This window comes from Astatotilapia calliptera, chromosome 2 (genome assembly GCF_900246225.1).
Source record: "Astatotilapia calliptera chromosome 2, fAstCal1.2, whole genome shotgun sequence".
Lineage (NCBI taxonomy): Eukaryota > Metazoa > Chordata > Actinopteri > Cichliformes > Cichlidae > Astatotilapia > Astatotilapia calliptera.
Window position 1 is genome coordinate 34485657 of NC_039303.1, and position 23170 is coordinate 34508826.

General features: G+C 39.5%; 1 protein-coding gene across 6 annotated transcripts in view; it reads right to left on the bottom strand.

Moving 5' to 3' along the window:
• The window catches only part of drp2 (dystrophin related protein 2), a 111339-nt gene that overhangs the window by 55724 nt on the left and 32445 nt on the right, over positions 1-23170 (bottom strand). For 5 of the 6 annotated variants that reach the window (XM_026145344.1, XM_026145307.1, XM_026145334.1 and 2 more), the window contains exon 2: positions 16755-16929. In XM_026145344.1, coding sequence (XP_026001129.1) covers positions 16755-16801 — 47 coding nt within the window. In that variant the 5' untranslated portion in view covers positions 16802-16929. Of the gene's footprint in view, positions 1-16754; positions 16930-21744; positions 22300-23170 lie in introns of those variants that run through there. The other variant, XM_026145315.1, reaches the window with a different exon arrangement.

The window sequence follows — 23170 nt, forward strand, 5'->3', positions numbered from 1 at the left end:
GTTTAAGCAAATACTTATCTATAATCTTTCAACCTGAACCAACAGCATGCCACCATCGCCGATTCCATATTACTGACTGAAAAAAGGACTGTAAGGCAATATTATCCAAATTGAATTCAGCATAGATGGGCTCTGACACATAAGGGATTAGGTGTCAGGTCAGCGATGGCAGTTTCAGAAATCGCATGTGGGGAAAGCTTCGAGACTTTAAGGAGAAAAAGACAGAAAGGTGAAATCAAGCTTGTAAGTGCACGTTTCAGAACTGATAGGCCTCTTTGTTCAACCCTGTGTCAGAAAACCTGTGTGAACCAGACCATGATGTCCCCTAGCCTCTTGTTGCCCCTCCAGCTGTACTCGCTGTGGTAATTGAATCAGAGAGGAGCTGTTTTTCCATGGCCCCTGCAGAAGAGGCTGTCAGTCCATAACAGGCGTGAGGACACACACACAACCATACCAAAAATACACACATACAATCACTCAGCATGAATGGAATGAGTTTTCTGTTTCAAGTAAGAGCAAACCAGGGCCTCGGATATATCTAAGTAAGGTCATCCATCAAAAGATGACCCTGACACTTTTGCAGAGAAGCTTCAAAATGCTTCGAACTATGCAGCAGACATTCACACAAGCAATCAGAACAGGCACGAAGAAACACGCACATACACAGCTCAGAGCGCATTCGCTGATCACTGCTTTCCATTACACACACCGAGGGTGAAACAAATAGAGCGCTGTGCTGGAATGTAATCGCTGTCACATGGTGAGGGCTGCCAAGAACAACTCCTGCCCTGCTAAGCTACAGGGAGCCCAGGCTTAAGGTTTGCCAGTACGTGAGGCTGACTGAAGTTATTTTATCTCAACTGGAAACATCATGATATTCATTTAGGTTTTTTTGTGGGTCAGCCTCTGCTGCACTGGATAAGGAGATGCCAGGGATTTTGCCTGTATGTGTCCAAAAAGAGGGAAGAAAGGACCAAAAGAGGAAAAGGTTTGGTGGGTGAGCTGTTCTTACTTTATCCAAACTTATTCAGTCTAGGTTTTGATAGACGATATGGCATCTTTGTGGTGATATGCGGTTTTTAGTATTTGCTCATTTGTTTTCTTTTGTTTGTAATTTGTCTGACCATTGTATGTGGGGAAAGCTTTTGTTGAGATGTCTACTCCTGGGAAGATTGCGGCATTCAATCAACACACACCTGAATGGCTGAGACCAGAAAACTGCCTAAAACGTCTGCTTTTGCAGAAGTGGTCACATTTTTTCCCTTAGTAGCATCTGGCTGCCAGTAGTAGTACCCTCTAAATTCCTAAGGAAGCAGTAGGCGTGCACCTAGTTTCCTACAGGATTGCGCAGAGAAAACTTTTTTTCACATTGAAGAACAAAGGGAGAAAATTAACCAAAAACAAAAACATTCTGTGGGTCTGTTCGTGTTTGTGCTGTGCATAGGCCTGTATCTATGCCTGTCTCAAGCTGCTCAAAAATAGCCAACAGGCTTGATGGCAATGCCAGAAATAATCGATACAAATGGGCTAATGGCAATGCTTGAGTGCATGGCAGACTGCTTCCTGTGTCTGCCCTTGACACGGCACACGCTCAACGTACAGAGTCATCTGCTGGCATCACAAACAACAGTCTAATGATTGAAAGGCAGCCAGTTGCACGAGCACACACGATGAGATACTCTGGTCTGAATTGAGACTGGTACTCAAAATACCAGATATTGTCATAGTGAAGAATGCAGACCTTTTCATTTCCTGGATTAGCGTCATGCGATGGATTCATAAGAGATAAAATATGCCACCCAACATTAGAGAGACTGATCTTTGTTGTGAATATGAATAAACAGATTCTTGCTACAGCAGCTGAGGTAACAATCAACATCCCCGTGTCCTTGAAAACGACACTGCATCATTATCAGCTCATCGCTGTGGTGGCTCTGGAGAAGAATGCCAATCACAATGTTCTGGGTGTAAATATAAGATTGCATTGCTCCTTGGTTAACCTTTCAGTGTAAGTCAGTGTTCTACCAGGTGAAATAATGTGTTACATGAAAATTAATGGTGTGTGTCAATATTTATTGAGATTTAGCATCGAAAGTAAATAATATGGTCAAACAAAACTCCAATTCCCTAATCGGTGAGAAAGATTACAGAGAGAAACATAGTGCTTGGTTTGATGATTAATTCATGCATAGGAGGATATGCTCAGTGTTTCTCCTGATTTAGAAGAGAGTAGCGTGCTAGCGTGTTGCCTCGGGGCCCAGAGAAGCTTTGAGCACAGCCCCCTCATCTCATTCTTTCTCAATTGCAAAGACATTGCAAGAGAGCTGCCAATGTGATGAGCCCTGTTGATACAACCACTGCATTTTGTTCAATTATGTATAAAGAATTATTTTTTTTTCCCCAAATCTCCTTTTGGTTTTGAATTCTGCTTTATACTCAATTTGATTGTTTTTACCTTCATACAATAAAGGATTAACCTTTTTTTTGTTTTCAACCCACTCTGTCATAATTAAATGTTGCAGATAATCAGCACATTAGAAAGCTTTCCACCAACGAACCAAGTCGTCCTTTGGGTACTTTCAGTTTGCTGCCAAAAAAAGTGAGTCTTTGAATGTTTCAAATGGTAAATGGCCTGTATTTGTATGATAAGATAAGATAACTCTTTATTGTCATTGCACAGTCATACATAGTACAGTAGTACAATGAAATTGGAAAACTGTCCTACGTCGGCACTACATATAACACAACACGACACGATATGACACATCACAACACAACGTATAGCACTTTTCTAGTCCCTAAGGACCCCAAAGCGCTGGTGCCTCACACACTGGTGATGGCAGCTACATTGTAGCCACAGCCACCCTGGGGCGCACTGACAGAGGCAAGGCTGCCGGACACTGGTGCCACCGGGCCCTCTGACCACCACCAGTAGGCAACGGGTGAAGTGTCTTGCCCAAGGACACAACGACCGAGACTGTCCAAGCCGGGGCTCGAACTGGCAACCTTCCGATTACAAGGCAAACTCCCAACTCTTAAGCCACTCCCATATATCTAACTACACAAAACCTTTGGCTGGTAAGTGGCTCAATCTGTCACATTAGCAAAATATAAATTTATGACCTGATCAAGAAAAATGAGAAGGATCACTAAAATGACCAATCAGAACTTATGGTTTGTCTTTTTTTTTTTGCTTGTTTGTTTTTCCAATCTTCATGTCTTTGTGGAATGAAAAGCCAAAACACAACTATAAGAAATTAATGAAAAATTAAATGTTCAGATAAAAGACATTGCAACATTTGGATAAGTAATTCAAGAAGCAGCAATAAATGGCTGGGGCTCTTTCATATCATTAGTACAAAAATGGATTTGAACAGAACTCTAATGGTCTATTGCTAACATTTAAAATTAATTTTCCTCCTGTTGGAGCAGAAACTACTTTCTTGCTGTTCAACTACTTTTTGCCTCCAATTGCAGTCTCTAATTGTCTTTCCTCAGAAAAGTGCACATATTTTAAAAATAGTAGGCTATGTTTTTAGACTAAATCTTGTAGCATGTTTTGTTGCCGACATTTGCAATAAAATGCAACCTGTCTCAAATAAGTAAATGTACAGTGAGCATAGTTATGCCAGTGTGGGGTTTTTTAACATGTCATATTGTCTTTTTTTTTATATATATATCCTGGCAGAGTCAAAATTGTTAGCCCCTCCTGATGCTAATAGTCAATTCTATATTCTTTTTGCTAACAGTTATCTGCTGACTGCTGGAGGTTTTCTTTTAAAATCTTCACATAAGCTTCTTTCTTCATCCTTTGCACTTTAATGAGATTCCCAGTTCTAGTTGCACTGAAGCATCCCACAGCATAATACTCCCACCGCCATGTTTCACTGTTGAGACAGTCTTCTTTGGGTTATGTGCCTCTCCCTTCTTTCTTCAACCATAAGCAGCATCTCTGTGGCCAAAGAGCTTTAGTTTAGTCTCATCTGACTACAGAACTCACTTCCAGTATCCATAATCTTTCTCCATTGTCTGTTCTGCAAAAGTTTTTCTTGGTCTGTAACCTCACTATATATTACTGTGCACGATTCTAGTGATTGTCTTCTTTGAGACCACAGTTCCCAACTTGGCTAAGGCATCCATGAGTGTCTTGGCAGTTGTTCTGGGGTCTTTGGACACATCTCTCACTGGTTTTCACTCCAGAGTCTTTGAAATCTTTTGCTTTCTTTCTCTGCCAGGCTTCTATGTTCTGTACTTTGTGACACTCTAAGAATTTCTTGATGACGTTTTCACTCCAGTTCTTGACACTTATAAATGCTGTGATAACTTTGTATATTCATCTCCTGCTTTGTGAGCATCAGCATTCATTTTCCTCAAGCCTAAACTGATGTATTTTCATATGAGGCCTGGTTCCGTGGGTTTGCAGTTTGTTTTTGGAAAGCAGCTATTATCCTCCACCTGTTGAGGTGGAGCTAGAGGTTGTCTCTCCTCTTGGGATCTCCTGCAAATCATCAGATGCAATTAACTGCCGTTAGTCTCATGTGCACTTACATGAGGACGCTGCTTATTTCCTGCTGCCTTGGATCACAATTCACTGTTTTCCAGAAGTGCTCCTAGATCACCTGCCTGCCCACGGTCAGCCTCTTCTTGGACCAAGGGTTCTTCTGGATCCTGCACTTGAGTCCTAAAAACCATAGCTTACTAAATCTGACAATTTTATTTTCAGCACAATGTTTTTTCAAGTGATGGCTCAAATCCTTGAAGTTTTTAGACTGTGCATAAATTGGAAGATAACCCTAAGTTTTATCTTGATTTTACTAGCTTTAAACTAAATGAAGTTAAAGTATACTTTTGGAGAGCAGTGGTTTCTGCTGAATAGGGGGTGAATAATATTAACGCTGTTAATTTTTGTTTTTTCTGGAAAAACAATGTTATTCTATGAAAATACAATGTACAATTTGTGCTTTTTTTAAAAAAACAACAACAATTTTTGCATGTTTACAAATTATTTGTTGAAAACCTCTGTCACGGCTGAGCAGCTGATATATTTGCAGTGTGGACCCAAAAAGCAGACAAGGGAGAGATGGCAGTGAAGTTTAAACAAAAAGGGAGCCATTTATTTGGCTGTAAAAACATGAAAACAAAAGAAAAGCAAGGCAAACAGGAGCAAGAACTAAAACCTAAACTGGAAATAACTATGAACAACTATGACAGGAGAAACATGAACACGAACCTGAGCAGGTGCATGCGAGAAACTATGACGAGAAAACATGAACATGGACCTGAACATGAACAGAATCACGAGAGACCTGACGTGACGTAGAGGGAGAAAAACAGACGAACCGACAATGAACAAAGGGAGACAGATGACTTGAATACACAGGAGGGTAATGAGGGAAGTGAGAACACCTGGGGAAAACAGCTGACACAAATGAACCTGAACGCCACAGGGGAAGTACAACTAAACACACTGAACATGGAACATCAGACTCTTCACAATAAAACAGGAACAAGAAAAGGGACGTAGACAAGACAACATGAGCTTGACAAATAGAACATGCAACATGCAGACATGAAATACACGGGGAGACTCAAAAGACACAAGGAGACATAGAAGAAACATAACTGGACCAAAACTCGACTAAACGTAAACTAAAATAATAACAGAAGAACTTCACATGATTTCAATTTAACAATCAAAAATACAAAATAAACTCAGAATGCTGGATCACAGACCCAGCCCGCTGACAATGTCTTGCTGTGTTAAAAAACCCTTTGGGAAAATTTGGATAAAAACCTATTCCATATAGAGACACACTAGTTGTAATTTTATGTAAACAAATAAGAACTAGTGTGTCTCCATATATTTTATGAACTATATAGAGACACACATGTGCACATATCCCAGTGTAATCCATAGACCAAAATCTTTGGAGCTGGATTACCATACTGGCATAGAGCCTATTTTGAGCACAAAAATAAGTTTCTCACACTGCAAAGCATTTGAAAATCACAACAGTAGGTAATTTAAAGTTGTGACTGTCAATATCAATAAATTATATGCTGTCATAAAAGTACACTGCTAACAGCATGTTCATGTTTACCAGCTTTTCCCAAGCTTCTCCCTCCTCTTTCCCTTTTTGATTTTGTACTCTGTAGGGGTAGATCGTGTCATGCATGATGCATTCAGAGACTCCTCCTGTGGCGGAGGAGTTTTACTGATTCCTAGCCTAAAGGATTTCTTCCAAGAGCAATCTTACTGATATTTGTGGGGAACAGACGTGACGAATGACATGAGCAGAGCACCTACTGAAGCCATTTTCCACAATTGGAAATACTGTATGCATTTGAATATATAAAAAATATAACAGCCATGGGGAACACATTCCTGTAACAAATTCCTCACAGCGGCATGAGTTAATAGAGGAAACTGTGCATGCTTCGAGCTCTGAGCGACAAAACAAACATTAATAAAAAAAGAAAAGAAACCAAAAATACTGACGCTGTTCCTTAGTAGCAATTCTCAACTTGAGGAATATTTAGACATATAAAGCAATCTATTTGGTTACTTCAACAGAGAAGATAGTTTTCTCTACTTTCTTTTCCTTCTTTACCTTTAAGAACAGAAACTAAACCATCTTAATCAGTGACTCACTGCTATAATTATCTACATTCAGAATGTCCTATATGAATCATGCACATTTCCACATCATAATTATAATACAATATGTCAATATAGTCTCAGTGGGTTCTGCTAGATGCCTACAATATGTACAGTAGAAAATACTGTAGAAAATAAAGATATGGTATTATAAATGTATCTTGCTATAATGCTTCGCATATTACAGAGAGCAATTTGACATTGCACTGGTATGTAAAGATGTGAATGAAAACCGGGCGGAATTTCAATGCAAATGCAAATGCACAGACATGGATATACAGACAAGGGTTGAGTGGGTACATATGAATACAAATAAGGTTGCTTTTTCCCCCCAGCAGATACCCAGGATGTATCATTAGCACAGCACAGAGTAGGGAAGGTGTAAAAGGTGTTAGGAGAAGCTGAGACACTTGAAAGAAATAAAAGATGACAAATAAGAAGCACGAGAGATCACTGCTGAAATGGTCATACAATCCCACTCCTCTTTAACACCTGAGTGTATATGTTCAGTGTCAAGACAAAAAGGAAAACCAGTGATATATTTTCCAGATTTATTCTGTGCATATTGGTGTGAGCCTGCAGAGCAGATGTTTTCCCCCAGAAACATTATTTCGTTTTACTGATTGTGGAAGTTAATGTGTTTATGTTCATTCATCCAGACATGGATCAGCATACTTATCACTATTTTATGCTTATGAGACTCTGCGGAATTTTTTTTTCTTCCTGTTTTTAATCTGTCAAATTTTAACAATAAGCCACATGGAGAGGTGCTGGGACTCCAGAGTGGATCCGTCCTTCGTTGGTTAGTTGCATTGCCTAAATATCACTACTTCCCCTTTCATTCAATATAGATAGCTTGTTGCGGAAGAGCAAGCAGAACAAGAAGCTGACAGAAGTGCGAAACTGTTAACATATTTTAGTAAAGTAGCAAATTATGGAACTTTCAATACTCAGAGATTTAAACAACTACATTATCTGCTTTAGAAACATTCTAAGAGTAGGACTGAAGAGGGGGTAGTCATCAGCCATTCATCACACTGCCTCGCTAAAGCACTGTGCAGTCAGTGTATTGCTGGTGTCTCTGCTGAATCAAACTAATAACGTTTGGGAAGCTGCAGAGCCATATCAGAAAAGCTGGTATGACATAGCCACTTAAATAAACACCTCCTTCAGCAAATAATAATAATCATTACAACCATTTTTACTAATATTGTCCTGCTGCAGGGACACTAGAAGAATTTGTGTTTGTGTTGTTACCTTTCGTAATGAGAAACTGTGTTTATTAATGTTTTGTTTGTTTTTCAGTGTTTTAGGAAGGTAGATAAAAAAGTAGGTCTTCTTTAAAAGTGCCCAATATGTGGAACATTACAACTGTCATAAAAACTCACTGGCTACTTCATTAGGTACACCTATTCAACTATTTGTAGACAAATATCTTTAGCCAATCACATGGCAGGAACAATATATTTTGTGACGAAGACATGTTATCTGCTAAAGTTCAGCATCAGGATGGGAAAGAAAGGTTATATACGTGACTTTGGCATGGCATGGTTGTACACAGACTGGTTGGTATGAGTACTTCGGAAACTACTAATTTACCATCTCAAATTGGTTTCTTGAACATGACAGTGACTTCACTGTACTCAACTGGCCTCTACTAATTTCTATATTTCCATATTTCTAAAGAGTGTAGAAGATACCTGCTCTGTCACTTGCCTCTCTTTGCAGTTTCCAGACCTTTTAAATGAAGATAAAGAGTCAAAACTGGTATGAACTTTTAAAGCAAATACTTTTACTATTATACTTTTATACATCAAAGCAGTACGTTAGACAACTAAATTTTAAACTAAACAGCGCACTTGCAAGGATAGCTCATGGTTTCTAGTTGTTACAGTAAAGCAACACCTTTATTTTTTTTTTCCTGGTATTACTGAGTCCTAATTCATCACAGTACTCAATGCAGTCTAAGATGACAAAAGAAAGAAAAATTAGATCATACAGTGAAACTTACTCAACTAACAGCTTTTTATTTATCACTAAGCAAGGTAATGACAAACTAAATGAATGCATGCTGTATATTCATTTTTTTAATCCTTTAGAAGCTAAAATATGAGGTAATTAGTTGTTTTAAACAAATGATTGTGCACAACAACAAAGCTTAAACTAGATCCATAAGGAAGAAGAAAAGACACTACAGAGAGGTGATATGATTTAAAATACAAGCCACACTTGTTATGTTTTGGTGACACCTAGAATCAACTGCCTTTCTCATTGTTCTTACAGTGGACAAGATCAAGTATTTGGTAAGTTGAATGTTACAGAAAGAGTGACAGCACCCACAATAAGTGTGGTCAGTGACAGTAAAACGTGTATCCAACATTTAAAATGATTCTCATATGCATCTGCTCATGTTTAGTTATACTTGAATTTTTAAAGTAAATGTTTAAATGGACCGGTTCCTATATAGCACTTTTCTACTCTATTCAAGCATTCAAAGCGCTTTATACAACATTTCTCATTCATCCATTCATATACAACCATTTTTTCTATGCCTAAGTGCTTTCTATCTAACATTCACACTCTGATGAGCTCATTTGACAGCAGCTTGGGGTTCAGTATCTTACCCAAGGATACTTTGACATGCAGACTGCAGAAACCGGGGATTGAACCACCAACCTTCCAATTAGTAGATATCCACAGACACCCAAAAGATCATGCAGATGAAAACGCTCCCTTCACTGGTAAATTAAAATATAGTTCTGCAGTTGAGTGTCAAATATCTAGATTTCCACTGCTTACATGGGAAGTCCCCAAAAAAGCTTGCAGTCATTATATTACAGTGGATGGGATTTATCAGGTGATATGAATAACTGACAATACATTTGTTACAAGCAAACTTTGGGAAAGATGTGACCAAAACTTTACTGTTTTGTGGAATTTAAGAGTGAATAGACGTATGTCATATTATTGCTTTGACTACATCATAATTTATTTCTTCCCTCCTCTAAAAAGCCAAACTCTTATTTCTGATATTAATAATTTCTTCCATTTGCACTCCAGTAGGAAACAGTAACTACTTTATAAGAACCTAAATTCTTAGCTATATTTATAATTTGTATCCAACTGCTATAATTACAACAATTATTATTATTTATTTTTTTTGGTGTAATAGAAAAATCTTTAGCTCGCTGATCCACATTTGACCCCAAAGCAGCTCTTACTATGGGAGAATGAATGCAACCAGGGCTAATGTAAAAATAAATAAATACACATCCAAATCCCTCATTGTCTTCTAACTCCCAAAGACGGTGTTTCTCCCAATTTGTGGATTTGATTTGCTTCATATAAACCATTCAGCTTACCTCTGTACAGGGTGAGCACAAAGCCTCATTATTTTTACAGCTAGTCAAACACTGCAGCAGTCCAAAATGTCCAACATTGTCTCTAATCTGCACAAAACACTTCTGATTTGTTCTGCATCAAATGACTGGTGAGAAGATATAGTTCCGTGCTCTACTCACTCTTGCTTAATTTGAAGCTGTTTACAGCTTGGGATTAATGTTTGTACACACACACACACACACACACACACCTACACACACACACACACACACACACACACTATGTGGTAACTTGCCATATTATTCATGGGGATCCCATTTCCCCAATGATTTGTTTTATCATTAAAGTGTATCAAAGTTTGTTTTTTCAGCCTTGCCACCAGATACGCTTTGAGCAGCATGATATGCGTGACATCAATGGGAGTCTCTCAAGGAAAGAGAGGGAAGGAGTGTGTTAGGACTCTTTAAATTATTATAGAATTGATTTAGTAATTGATTAAGACACGGAAAAGGCTTACAAATAGTAAAATTAAAACCCCTGAAATCTGGGCCACATTTACAGCAGTTAGCCTCGTGGCTTAAACCTCATCCATCAGTATTACAAGGACATAGTGAGTCTGAGCAAATATATACAAAGCACTTTAGAAGAATGCAGCCTTTTCTTGAAATAAACTCCTAGATCTCAATATGATTCTCAGGCAGCAGTAAAAACAAAATCCACTCCTTCGAGTGACTAAATGATTGATGGCTAAAATTCCCAAAAGAGTGCCACATACATCAGGCCCTGTCACTAGCAACTACAGAAGAATAGGTTTTCACCCAGCCTTGAACAATTTAATTATCATTAACATGTAATTGGAGCTAAATAAGCCCTGCGGGGATCATACTGTAGCTTTTCCTGTGGGTGATGTAGGAAAAGTGGGGCACAAATAACCAAAGGCGGACCGTCTCTAGAATTGCTAGTAAGCATAGGATGATGTGGAGGTGGAGGATAGTACAAGAAAAAATATAGCACCAGCAGAACAAGGTGAGATCTGCAAGAGGAAAATGTACAAAAATTCAAAGTAAATGGAAATAAAAGATATCTTGAATTAGGAGGACACTGGTAGACGTGATAGATGTGAATAGAGATAGAGGTGTTGTCATAATAACAAAGATGGAGACAAAAACAGACTCAGAGGTCTCCCTTTGCCCTCAGACAGACGCTGAGCGTAGGTGGTTGGCTCTCTGCAGTTATCTGAGCCATGCGGCAAATAAATTCATAGCATGCCACTGAGCTACCCACACGAACCCCTGTGGGCATTCCCTGCAGTGAATAACAGTGGGCATGTCCCTACGTGCCACAGCCTGAACCTTAACAATGCTTGTTATTGTTATCAATATGGTTAACACTAATCAACTAAACTATGGCAGAAAGTCTGTTTGGAGGAAGCAAAGTCATACCTGCAAGTGAACTGTGATGATTCAGCAACAGCCTATTTTTGTCTGACTACAACAGTATGCAAAAATAGGACGCGGTAGCTCCAGCCTCACTGGAAAAACGCCATGATTGAAACTGTCCTCCCACACTAAAATGACCAACTAGTTTGTTCACGAAAACAGGTGTTATTTAATTGTTATTACACTTTTCAGTTGAACTCAATAGAGAGGGCGTAGTAAAAGTAAAAACTCCCTCCTACCAGGAAGAAACAGTAACCAGGCTCAGGGAGGCGCAGTCATCTGCCACAACTAGAATGAGGTGAGGGCAGGAAAACAAGACAAAAGACACATTGTGGAAGAGAGCCAGAGACTAATAAGAACTTAAGATTTAATGCAGAGTGGTGTATAAACACAGAGAGTGAAAAAAGGTGAGTGAAGAAAGAACACTCAGTCCATTATGGGAAGCCTCCAGCAGCCTGTGTCTATTGCAGTGCAACTAAGGGAGGGTCCAGGGTCACCTGATCCGGCCCTAACTATATGCTGTATCAAAAAGGAACACTTTAAGCCTTTAATGTTAAAAGTAGAGAGGGTGTCTGTCTCCCAAATCCAAACTGGGAGCTGGTTCTACAGAAGGGGTTATGTGGTATAGTTAAGATGCTTCTAGAAGCCATGTTAAATAATTCTATTTAAACCAGTGACTTTTGCACAAACTCTAAGATTTTAGGTAAAATAAATCACACAAACATAAAATGGGCAGAACATTTAAATGTTAAGCTTCCTTTGTTTTCCAAAACTGTTAAATCCATGAATCTTTTTCACTCTTTACAAAAATCTTGATAAGGGAAAAAGGTTGATGTGCCACCTAATGACATTTAAATTGATAAATGCCACGGCTGAGGAGATTCTTAGTGCCATGTCACATTACACATTATTTTGTTCCTGTTCTGAAAGAATCATTAGAAATTGTCACTGTTCATGGCTAAGATTGTTAAGCCCGTTGTCTTTTCTCATAAGGTCAGCAGTTCAACATCCAATCCTGATTTAACCAGCAATTCAGTTTCTTTGACTCTCCAACTTCTCCAACCCTAATCCGATAATCGAGTGGATTTCAGGTCTAAATTTATCCAAACAATTAGTGAAAACATACGTGAACAGCAAGGGCTGTGAGATGAAACTCAAACCTAATCAAAAGTTGGGTGTTGTTTTGTTCCACCTCTATTTCAACAGCCTTTTAAGGTAAACTGTGTACACTCTATTAAATGGAAACACTCCACTCAATGGTAGGAACAAAAACTAATAAGACTGTTTACTTGGAGGACTTGTTGCCTTGGTCAGATTGCCAGCAATCTTGCAGTGGGGCAGATGAGTAAGACTAAGAGGTTTTAAATAGACAAAAAGCAATCATTCAAAGTATACAGCTATTCTAGCAACCCATTTTATCGTCTGTAAATAGTCTGAATCAAACATGGATGTCTGAACCAGGTTTAATGGGACTGAATAGAACTGCACTCACTAACAGCTATAAACAGGATAGTGGCATAGAGTAAAAGCCAAAAGCCAGTCAGATTCATCCTCTGAGAACCCTGATAAAGTATAAGATATAAGGAGAGTCAGTCAATTACACACATGCCCATTATTACCATTTCTTTCAAAGTGCTGTAGAAGCACCATCACAAACAGACATAATAGCTTCAGAAACACACACGGATTAGTTGGATTAATTTTCACTTTGAAATGGATCGTTCAACTACAAAGACAGATGGAATGTGACAGCTGCACAAGCCTAGCATTTTTTCTCTCTCACAGTTTTAAAAGATGCTTCATTCAGCGATATCATGGCTCAATAAAGGCAAAATAAGCCCCCTTTTCTCGATTTTTCAAATTTATTAAAGGCATCCAGTCGAATGGACACAACTGAGAAATGAAAAAGGAATCAAAGATAATTCTCTGATTGTCCACTGAATAAATTACAAAAGAGCTAAAAGAACAACTGATCCCTTTATAAACCAGTCTGAGAAAAATAGCATAAATTCACTGAAACCTCCTACACTCTCATACTGTATTTTCTTATATAATAGTTACAGATGGCTGAATAGTCTCACCAATATGGTTGGAGTAATAAATGTCTCTTTTATATATGTATTCATAATCAGTTAGCAGTGATTATGATAGACACAGTGCAATACAATGCTGTGGTCCACTTGTTTGGGGCTATTATCTCAGTGCTGCATAAGACATTAAACCACAACTTGATATAAGCAATAAAAACAGCATGTCTACATATTTTGCCAAAGGCATCAAAGTGCTATTTTGTAGTCAATAGCACATGCTACACAGCTGGTGAGGGTGAGTGTGAGTGGAGTGGCTCATGGTGTAATGATTTTGCCAATTTTCTATGTAAGACGCCAAAAAAGTGATCAAACCCCTAACCTTCTGTTATCAGCACTGAGTCCAATTAGCTGAGCGACACTGTGTCATGCTGATAAATTCACAGTGCCACTGCCGTCTGTTAGAGAATGCATTTTGTTACACTGTTTACTCCTTATCTTAATTTGTTTAATTCTCTGAGCATACAGGGCAATCAGCAAATTTTGAAAAGCTGCTTTTCCCCGTCTACTCAGGAGTTTGGGGCATCGCTGTAAGGGTGTCTGTGTTGGTCAGGTGTTGACTTTGATCTAACAGAAATATCTGAAAATGTATTAAATGGTTTGATGAGAATGAACTGAAGTCATCTACTGTCAATCAAGTAGCTCTACCATCACTTCAAATACCTGGATAGCAATGCCATTTTCAATTTCTATAAGCAGCGAATTTACTTTCCTGTGTCACAAAGTTTAGGGACTCAAACACAGAAGAAAAGGTTAGTTAATGCACACAAATCCAAATATGAAAACCTAGAAGGAGCTGCAAAGGAAAGCAAAACAGAAAACTAGGAGCACCGGAGATGCACATAGGCAAGCAAAAAGGATGGACTGAAAAGAACACGAGGAGAGCAGCTGGACGAAACTGAACACAGAACTAAACAGGCAATGCTAATGCGAGTGAGGGAGACAACGGAGGGAAAACAGAAAGAAAGAAAGACAAGGAAAAGAACATACCCGAAAGGAAAAGCAATAAAAAGAAGCAGTAACAACAAAGGCAAAGTGAAGCACAACAGATCCAGTGATTCACAAGAAATAACCTCCCTTCCAAGGAAAAGGTTGTAACCTCAAGCTGTTATCAACAAGTTGGCCAACGCAGATGCTGCGTGTGAAATATAAAAATAGAATAATATGTGTACTGGCAGTATCATCTTTAGAGACATCGGCATCTTAGAAATCATGGGTGAAAAAAAAGAGTTGTCTACCACCCTCAAAGTTTTAAAAAGACGTATTTTAATCAAAATCATAATCATTTCATAATCCTTACCACACAGTGAGTGGAAATGATTCAAGCTGAAACCTGATCTGTGATGAGATTCAAATCCCAGCATCCTGTTCAAAAGCCAGCTGTGTTTGTACAAACGCAGTCTCACGTAATACAGACTCTGTCGTTCCTTTTAACTGAAAATGCGCCTATATGGCATTTTAGGCATGTTTAAATGTATTTTCTCCAATGGAATAAAGGAAAGGCCAGTATGCTTACTTTGGAAAACCTGTTAACCTTCCACCTGCTTACCTCAACTGCAAAGGCGCACATTTGTCACTGAGAGCACTTAGCTCAAAGCACTACAGTGCTTAATTACAACCTCACTGAGCTGTTAGCCAGACTTCAGAAAATAATACTGCAGTACAACAGGGAAAGTTTCAATTAGTTCAGTCTAGGTACAGTATACTATAAAGGATAATGCAGGAGACTTTAAACAAAAGAAGGAAGCTCTCGTGACTTTATTAGAACAAAGCCTCAACCACCTGTCAATCAGTGCCAGACAGGCCATTATAAAGCCAGTTGTCTGCTCTTGTCCAGCCGCTGGCACTGAACGCAGTCAGGCGTTTCATCTGGACAGCACTCACCCTCAAGGTTAGACAGCTCTTCGGCAAAGCTCTTCCTCATTCATTCATTCTTTCCCTCTTGCCACTCCCCTTTTCCTACATAGCATCTCTCTCGTGTGAAGATTTAATACCCGTTCTCTATCTCTCTCCTCCTCCCCGCATCGACGTCGTCCTGTATTCCTCTCTTCCTCTCTCAGCCTGATGAAGTCAGAGTGTTGCTCGGATATAAACAGCCACTGCAGGCCATCCATAGTGATCTCATTACACAGGACTGCAGGGGAAACTGTCCTACCCAATTTAACAACTATCCTTCCTTAACCTCCCCCTCCCCCTTCTTAGATACATCAGGGTCAAGTAAGCAATTAAGGGGCCAATTGTCTAAACAGGATGCCAGTTGAATGGAAGATATAAAAATCATACAGCAAGCCCGGACAGTTTCCAATTAAGCATCAAAGCATGAACATAACTGTTTTTCACTGGCACATCTCTCAAGTACAACTTGTGCAATGGCAGCATTAACCTATATTATATGAATAATTAATAAGCTGACTGGAAAGAGACGTGAAATGTGTTATTGTGTGACAGCACATTATCAGACAATGCTTTTAATTACCTGAACACAGTGAATAGCAACATGAAGAATCATTAGGTGGAAAATGGGAAACAAGCAAAGAACAGTGTAAATGGATATCACATTAGCTCCGGTGCTACTGTGTGACGGGCTGCATGTGAACTTGTTGTTTTCCCCACAGGGATATAACCACAAAATGACAACAGCCATAAATAAGGGTGCGACTTTAAAACTCTGGGTTATTATTAATAGATGCTGCACAAACAAATTCTATGTATAGATGTTGTAAAGCCAAAAGCCACTCCAACATTACATTATTACTTCAGTGTGCATCTCTAAAGTGCTTATAAAGAGGACAGGAATAAGCTTTGCCTTTTTCGTTCTTTCCATCAGTGCTTCAATAGAAATAACTGGCTTTAGAAACATTAAGTTAAACTGAGTGAATCTCAGCATGCCAAGATGTGTTTGGACTGTGATGATGGTGAAACAGTTCCATAACAAAAAAGCTGATTGGATGCAGCTTACAATCATCTGCGCCTTGAAAAAAGCATGTTTATATCTTTTGAGAAAAACTAGCAGATACAGAAGGGCAATCAGCAATTTTGTTACCATAGAGCTGAGAATGTCAACTGCGAGCAATCAAGACGGGTTCATTTCACCCAAAAAGTCTGCAGTCAGCCTCTGTTCCCAGGTACATACGGCATTCTTCTTTGAGACAATCATCCATACAGATGGTTCCAGGCTTTTCCAAATGGCTTTGACCTCTGTGAAAACCAGCGTGAGTGCTAACTTACCGGATATTGTGCGATTTGCGTTTGATCTCATTCCAGCAGAGGTTCATTTCTCCTGTTTGATTCGGGCCACCCCCTCTCAGTCTCCTACACTCAGTGCCCTCCTCCTGCCCCTCACCGTCCACTGTGGACTGGCATGGCACACAGTGGCATCCCGGCCACGAAGGCCGCCCCGCAGCTAAAAACACACACACAGCAGGACACACACAGGTGAGTATTACAGTTTGGACAAATTTGAATTGATTGCTGATAGATGGTGTTCTGCTCTTATATTTAAAACCATTGAGGTAAAAAAAAAAACCAAAAAAACTAAACCCTCAACTTTTGTTGTGGCATAACATTAGTTGAGAAAGAAACAAAAGATAAAAGATTCGGTGCTACAGTGATGGCTTTCCAATGCGTTAAATTCTTTCTTCACAATATTAAACTGATATGTTTTGGAGTCTGACAAGCCTGGATCTGTTTCACAAACATGAAAGCCATATATACAGACACAGCAACCTATAAAAACATGTTTTTAAAGCTATAAACCCAATTCCCAACCATTTTTTGACGGTCTTAAAAAATAAAATCTATCGGAATAAAATCACAGAGTTTTGTCACTTCTAAGACAAGACACATTAATTCTTAACATGAAAGTGAATAATGAATCCAAGACAAAAAATGTCGACTGTTGAGAGCAGATTTGTCAAACTATCTGCCAAGCAGCAATTGCATGCTATTCAATCACGACCACATAAAGTCTAGAACTTATAGGGCGCATCATCGTTAAAAGCAGTAAGGACTATGTACCCATTAATAAACAATATCCCAAAATGCGAAGCACGACACACACAAAAGCATGGTCAACAAATCGGGGCCATATGCAATAACCCTGTCCGGTCTGTGAGACAGAAAACCTGATTCATGAGACACCAGCAGTTTTATCCCATTATTCCAATCCATTAAACTCAGGAAACAAACGTAGACAAAAAGCCTCTTTTTCACAGACTTTTAGAGTGAGGGGGTATTCAAGGCTAGATATGAAGAGGTGCAATCCTCTTGATGGAGCTAGGGGGAAAAATATCAAGGAGTTAGTCCACACACACAAGCACACACGGCCTATCATACGGACAAATACACACACACACACAGAGTAATAAGTGGCATTCGGAGCAGGACAAGCTTTTCCAGGTTCGCAGGTCATGATAAATCTCATGTTCGGTCACTGGGCTGTCTGAGGCTTCCTGTCTCTTGTGTTCATTTCACAACCTTTACCTTTGCAGCAGCTGGGCATCTGAGCTTACACCCTCAGCCTTTATAACACACACAGAAATACACGCTCACACACCATGACCGGCAGCGTCCCCTGTGTTGGTCAGAAGGCTCTTATCAGATTGTTTTGAAACTGGTTGATCATATCTCTCCCACAGAAGAACCCAACCTTTAACACTCACTGGAGCAGTCAGCCATCCATCTAAAGCAGCAAAGGGACAAAATACTGCACTCAGTACTCACACAAATATGCACCTATCAAAATAAGTCTTAAACCACTAAAGGTTCAGTGGTCGACTCAAGCAGATTAAGCTATCACCATGTCTACTTTTGAAACTAGCTGGGACTGTAAAGACTGTAAAAACAACACATAAAAGACTTCAGACGACACAGGTGATTCTTGGTCTGCATGCTGGCCTGCCAGGTCCAATCTTTGGTCTTGTATTCATTTATTTATATTGAGCTTTAGTTCTTGTGTTTGACATATTAAAAAAAAAAAGATCATTTATTGTTATTTTTAATAACTGAATCATTTGTTTTTTTGTTTTTACTGTTGGCTTGTTTCATTTTCCCTTTTGGGGGGATTTTGTCAAAGTTTGTAAGACAAGACATTTGAAACTGATAATGGAGTTGGTAATTCCATTATTTTCTGATATTTTATGGATGATTCATGAAATTTCAAAGGTTATTCATCTCACTTTATAGGAAAAAAGTCAATGCATGCTTTTATTCTAAATATAAGTGTACAAAGTAGAGACAAAGTAATCAAGAAATTAAGCTCAGAACCTCCCGTGATGTTGATGATAAAATTGGTCTATTCGAAAGCTTGGAAAGAAGGATTGCTGTGTCAATACAAAGTTTTTCTGGGTGATCACCTTTATCCTGTGATGAGACATCTCTATCCTGATGGGAATGGTCTCTTTGAGCATCCCCAGGTCTCAAGTGGTCTCTGAATGGTCTGATGAGTGTGAAAATGGTGTGAATCATATGCTAAGGCCTTCACAGTCACCAACTCTCAACACAGCAGAACACCTGTGACAAATGCTCTCTTACACTACCATCAAAACATCAAATTAGGGAATTTATTTTGAAAGAATGGTGTTTCATCCCTCTACTACATTACAGAGACTCAGAGAATCAATAAATCTGTCCCATGTCATATATTCACTGCACGATGACCCTTTTCTAAAGATTATTCTGCAGAGATGCAAGTGAGAACACAAAAGTCCAATCCAGTCGTCTCTAACATTAACCTGCCAGCTCCAGAGTACGAGGTCGATGTAATGTTTGATTGCATCGGTGTCAGAAAAACCAAGGTTATAGTCTTGGTGAATTCCCAGCTTGTGAGTGGCTGTCTCCTGTCTCCTGCCTCCTGCACACTTTAGCCAGGCTACTCCCTCGCCCAAACCTTTCTATGTGAGAAAGGATAACCTCAGACAGTGTTGTGAAATTATTCTCCTGCTCTTTTGTGTGAAAGCAGGTTATGTTTAAACAGCTTATATTAAATAGTTGTCCTCATTCAAGGACAACTGTTTAAGATTTATAATCGTTATTAATATTCAAAAGAATTAAGATATTTAATAAGATATCTACCCATTCCTCTCTGCTGCAGCGGCTGCAGTCTAAGCAGAGATACCCAGACCTCTTTCTCCCCGGCCACTTCTGGGGGGACACTGGGGTGTTCCCAAACTAGCCCATAGAAGTAATCTCTCCTTTAGTACTGGGTCTGCTCTGGGGCCTCCTTCTAGGTAGACATACACAAAACACCTCACCAGGAGGCGCCCAGAAGGCCTAGCTAAATGCCTAATCTACCTCAGCTAGGCTCGAGGGAAAACACCTGGTGACTGGAGCTTGGCACATGGGGCCCGGCCAGGCGCAATTTGAAAGAGAAACATGGGGCTCCATGTGCCCTTAGGACCAGTGCCTTGTGGTTTAGGTGGCGGTCAGCGGTGGAGTTGCATCCCGGGTTGCAGAGCATTTCTCTTTCAAGCTTAATTGAGCCCAGTATGAACCAGGAAGGAACTTTTGCTGCACTTTCAACATTTCAGTGAATGACTCCCCGGTGAGACGGAAGAATAGACTTGCTTTCAGCCCACTCATCTCCTTTCTTTATCCTTACACTCCTCTGCCTGCATATTTATTCTCCTTTCTATCCTCTGCAGATATACTCTTCTCTCTACCTTTCCAGTCTGTTCGGCAGGCCATCCAACTTCAGATTGGCTGTAGGTTTTTTTTCCTATTTCATATGAATCATAATAACCATCTCATCCTCACTACCGTCTCCTGTTATCTCTCCACTTCCTTCCCTTCCTTTTCTTTCCTCAGACAGCTCCCGTTAGTGTAGGTGAAACTTGTGTGAATCAGCACTACCCGGCACATCTCTCCCACTCCCTCCTGGCTCAGTGTCTCTTTCCCTTTGCTGGTAATCAGGGGTCACGTGTGACTTTGCATATAGTGTTTGCACTGCAAAGACCCCACTAGGATCTCCAGCGCACCTTTTAAAAATAAGAACACATAATAAAGCCTTTCTATTCTACAGACAGATTTGATTCACTTCACTTCACCATTTGTGAATAAAAATGAATGCAAATGAGTAAACAGAAGACACACGTTGCAGAAGAGAAACATGGTTGTTTGTTTGCCTTGGAAAGCTGAATTGTCAAAATGTGAAATGGAGTTGAACAATGACGGCCATCAACCACGCCACTGCAGACATCAAGGGAATACCCCAAGGGTGAAAGATAGCTCTGAGAGAGGTTTGGTTCAGGAGTGAGGCACAAACTGAGTGACAGACGGGGACCTCAGTTCTCTCTTCTGCAGCCTTTTCTCATGCAGCTGCCAGGATCATATAAAGACACAAGGTCATGCATCATTGCACCTGGAATATTCTATTTACAAAATGTATTACATATTATTTTTAAGCAAGTTTATCGTTTTTTTTCTGCAGCAAATTAAATTATAAATGACAACAAAAGATAAGTGATGTCTACATAAGTCATTTAATGCAAATATCTATGTTATTTCAGTCTCATAGGCACACATTTGCATTAGGCAGGCATGTATCAGCCCACAGTGCAAGACATTAGGTGGTTCTGTCTCTCGCTTTAAACTTCAAAAACATGAGTCAAGCTTTAAACATGCATTATTTATGGCCTTGATTGGATGTGGCGTTGCTCAGTCAAGCATATGTACTGCATGTTTTCCTAAGATGCTGAAAAACCAGCTGAGATTTCACTGACATGCCACAAAGTGACACAAACAATATTCGTCTTGCTGCTATGGCTACAACACTCATCTCTCTCTTTTTTCGTTTCATGACCGTTTCCAACAGCAATCACATCTCAACACTTTAAAAACTGCCCCAATTATGTTAACAGTACAGACAGCATATCTGCCTTTTGTTCTTTTCTCTGACCACTCAAGCCGAGCCAACCTGTAATAACATTTTCCAGACAATATGTGAATGCAAAATCAAAGGAGCTGAAGATGATAAAAGATAGCACACAAAGCTTTGCTGGATTTCACAAAGCAAAGGAGAAAAGACAGTTCAACTGTGCAGATAAAGCTTGAGAGGATCAAAGCCACTGTGCTGCTACACCAAGTCTACATGTTGATATTAATCTGAAGGAATCAAGACTTAGTTCAGATATGCCAGAGAAGCAATAAGATAACAAGGATTTACTTTCATTACTGGAGCTTTGCCAATTAATACAGTTCTTTAACAATGTGCAGCACCTACCTGAATAATATGACTTCCTGCGTGGTTCTAAATGAAGGCTCAGATTCACGTTGTTAAACCCGCCACCACGGGTAACCGAGCATTGACATTATTTACCCAGTCTGTTGGTTGGCATGGCAGAGAGTGCAGAGATAAGTTTGGGATGCAGATGAAAGAAAGATCCAGGAAGAGAACTGGAGGTAGGAAAACAAGGAGAGAGGCACAGGCATGGGGAGAGATGTGTGAACTAATAAGCAGAAACTTTGGTCCTGGTCAAAGACGTCTCTGTCCTTGCACATTCCTTCTTACACCTACATAGCCCCCACTGCTCACCACCAACAGGAAGAAAAGGCCATCTGCCTGATGTCCTTCGACCCACACACACTCTGATCACTGCACAAAAACATGCACTAGTAGTTAGGGGAACAGTTTGTAGTCAGAGAAAAATTTAAATAAAATTCCAACAGCCGAGACTTGCATTTCTTAGTTTGTAATAAAGATCAAGGGTCAAAGGAACTAAAACAGGGCCTTTTCTGGCACAACGAAAAGGAAAAATACAAGAAGAAATATTAGCACATACAGAGAATGAAGATGAAGAGCAAGTAAAGGTAAATATTTCATAAAACTTTTTCATAAATTTTTAATTCTGAAGCTTTTGATGTTGCTTTTCTTTGTTTGGATCCTTAGCCAAGGTAGTGCCGTGGCTTCGGAGCAAGCAACATCTCAACAACTAGGCTGAGAGTTGTGAAATGTTTGCTCGCCAGCATAATAACTTTTTTTTTCAAGTTTCAATTAAGCATTAATGTTGGTTTGCTGTTAATAGTTTATGTTTTGCATAATAGGCCTAGACAAATATTGCATAGATTGCCATATAGTGTGGTCATGTTTCTCTCAAAATGAATTTTGTTCACACTGATGACCTGACTTTTCATTTAGCACATCATCAAGTCACTCTCGTACCATTAACATGGTTTATGACGTAACATCAGCCAAACTAACAACAGCCTAATTTTACTATCAGCCTCTGCTGTAATTTAAATTTACTGCATATGAGAAAATGTTAGACATTAAACATAAATATGTCACAATCTAAAAATCAGCATTTTAGCATGCAAGCAATTAGCTCAAAGCACCAGTAAGTTTGAGTGCAGCCTCGCAGAGCTACTAGCAGAGCTGTAGACCAGGACTGTCAAAGGTATGGAAATGGGTCGGCCAAATGGTCAAAGCTTTGTATTGTGTGTAAGGTGGTAAATCCGAGAAGCTACAGTATGCAAATGCGCTTCATTGATTCACAGCAGTAGCATTTCTTTGATATTAGAATGACTAAATCCATAAAACTGATGCACGTTGAAACTGGACTTATTTTCCAGGCTGTTTTGTAAAATGCTGAACACACTAAAACAAGTCTGACACCCCTGCAATAGAATATAAGTCTTGCTGAACATTA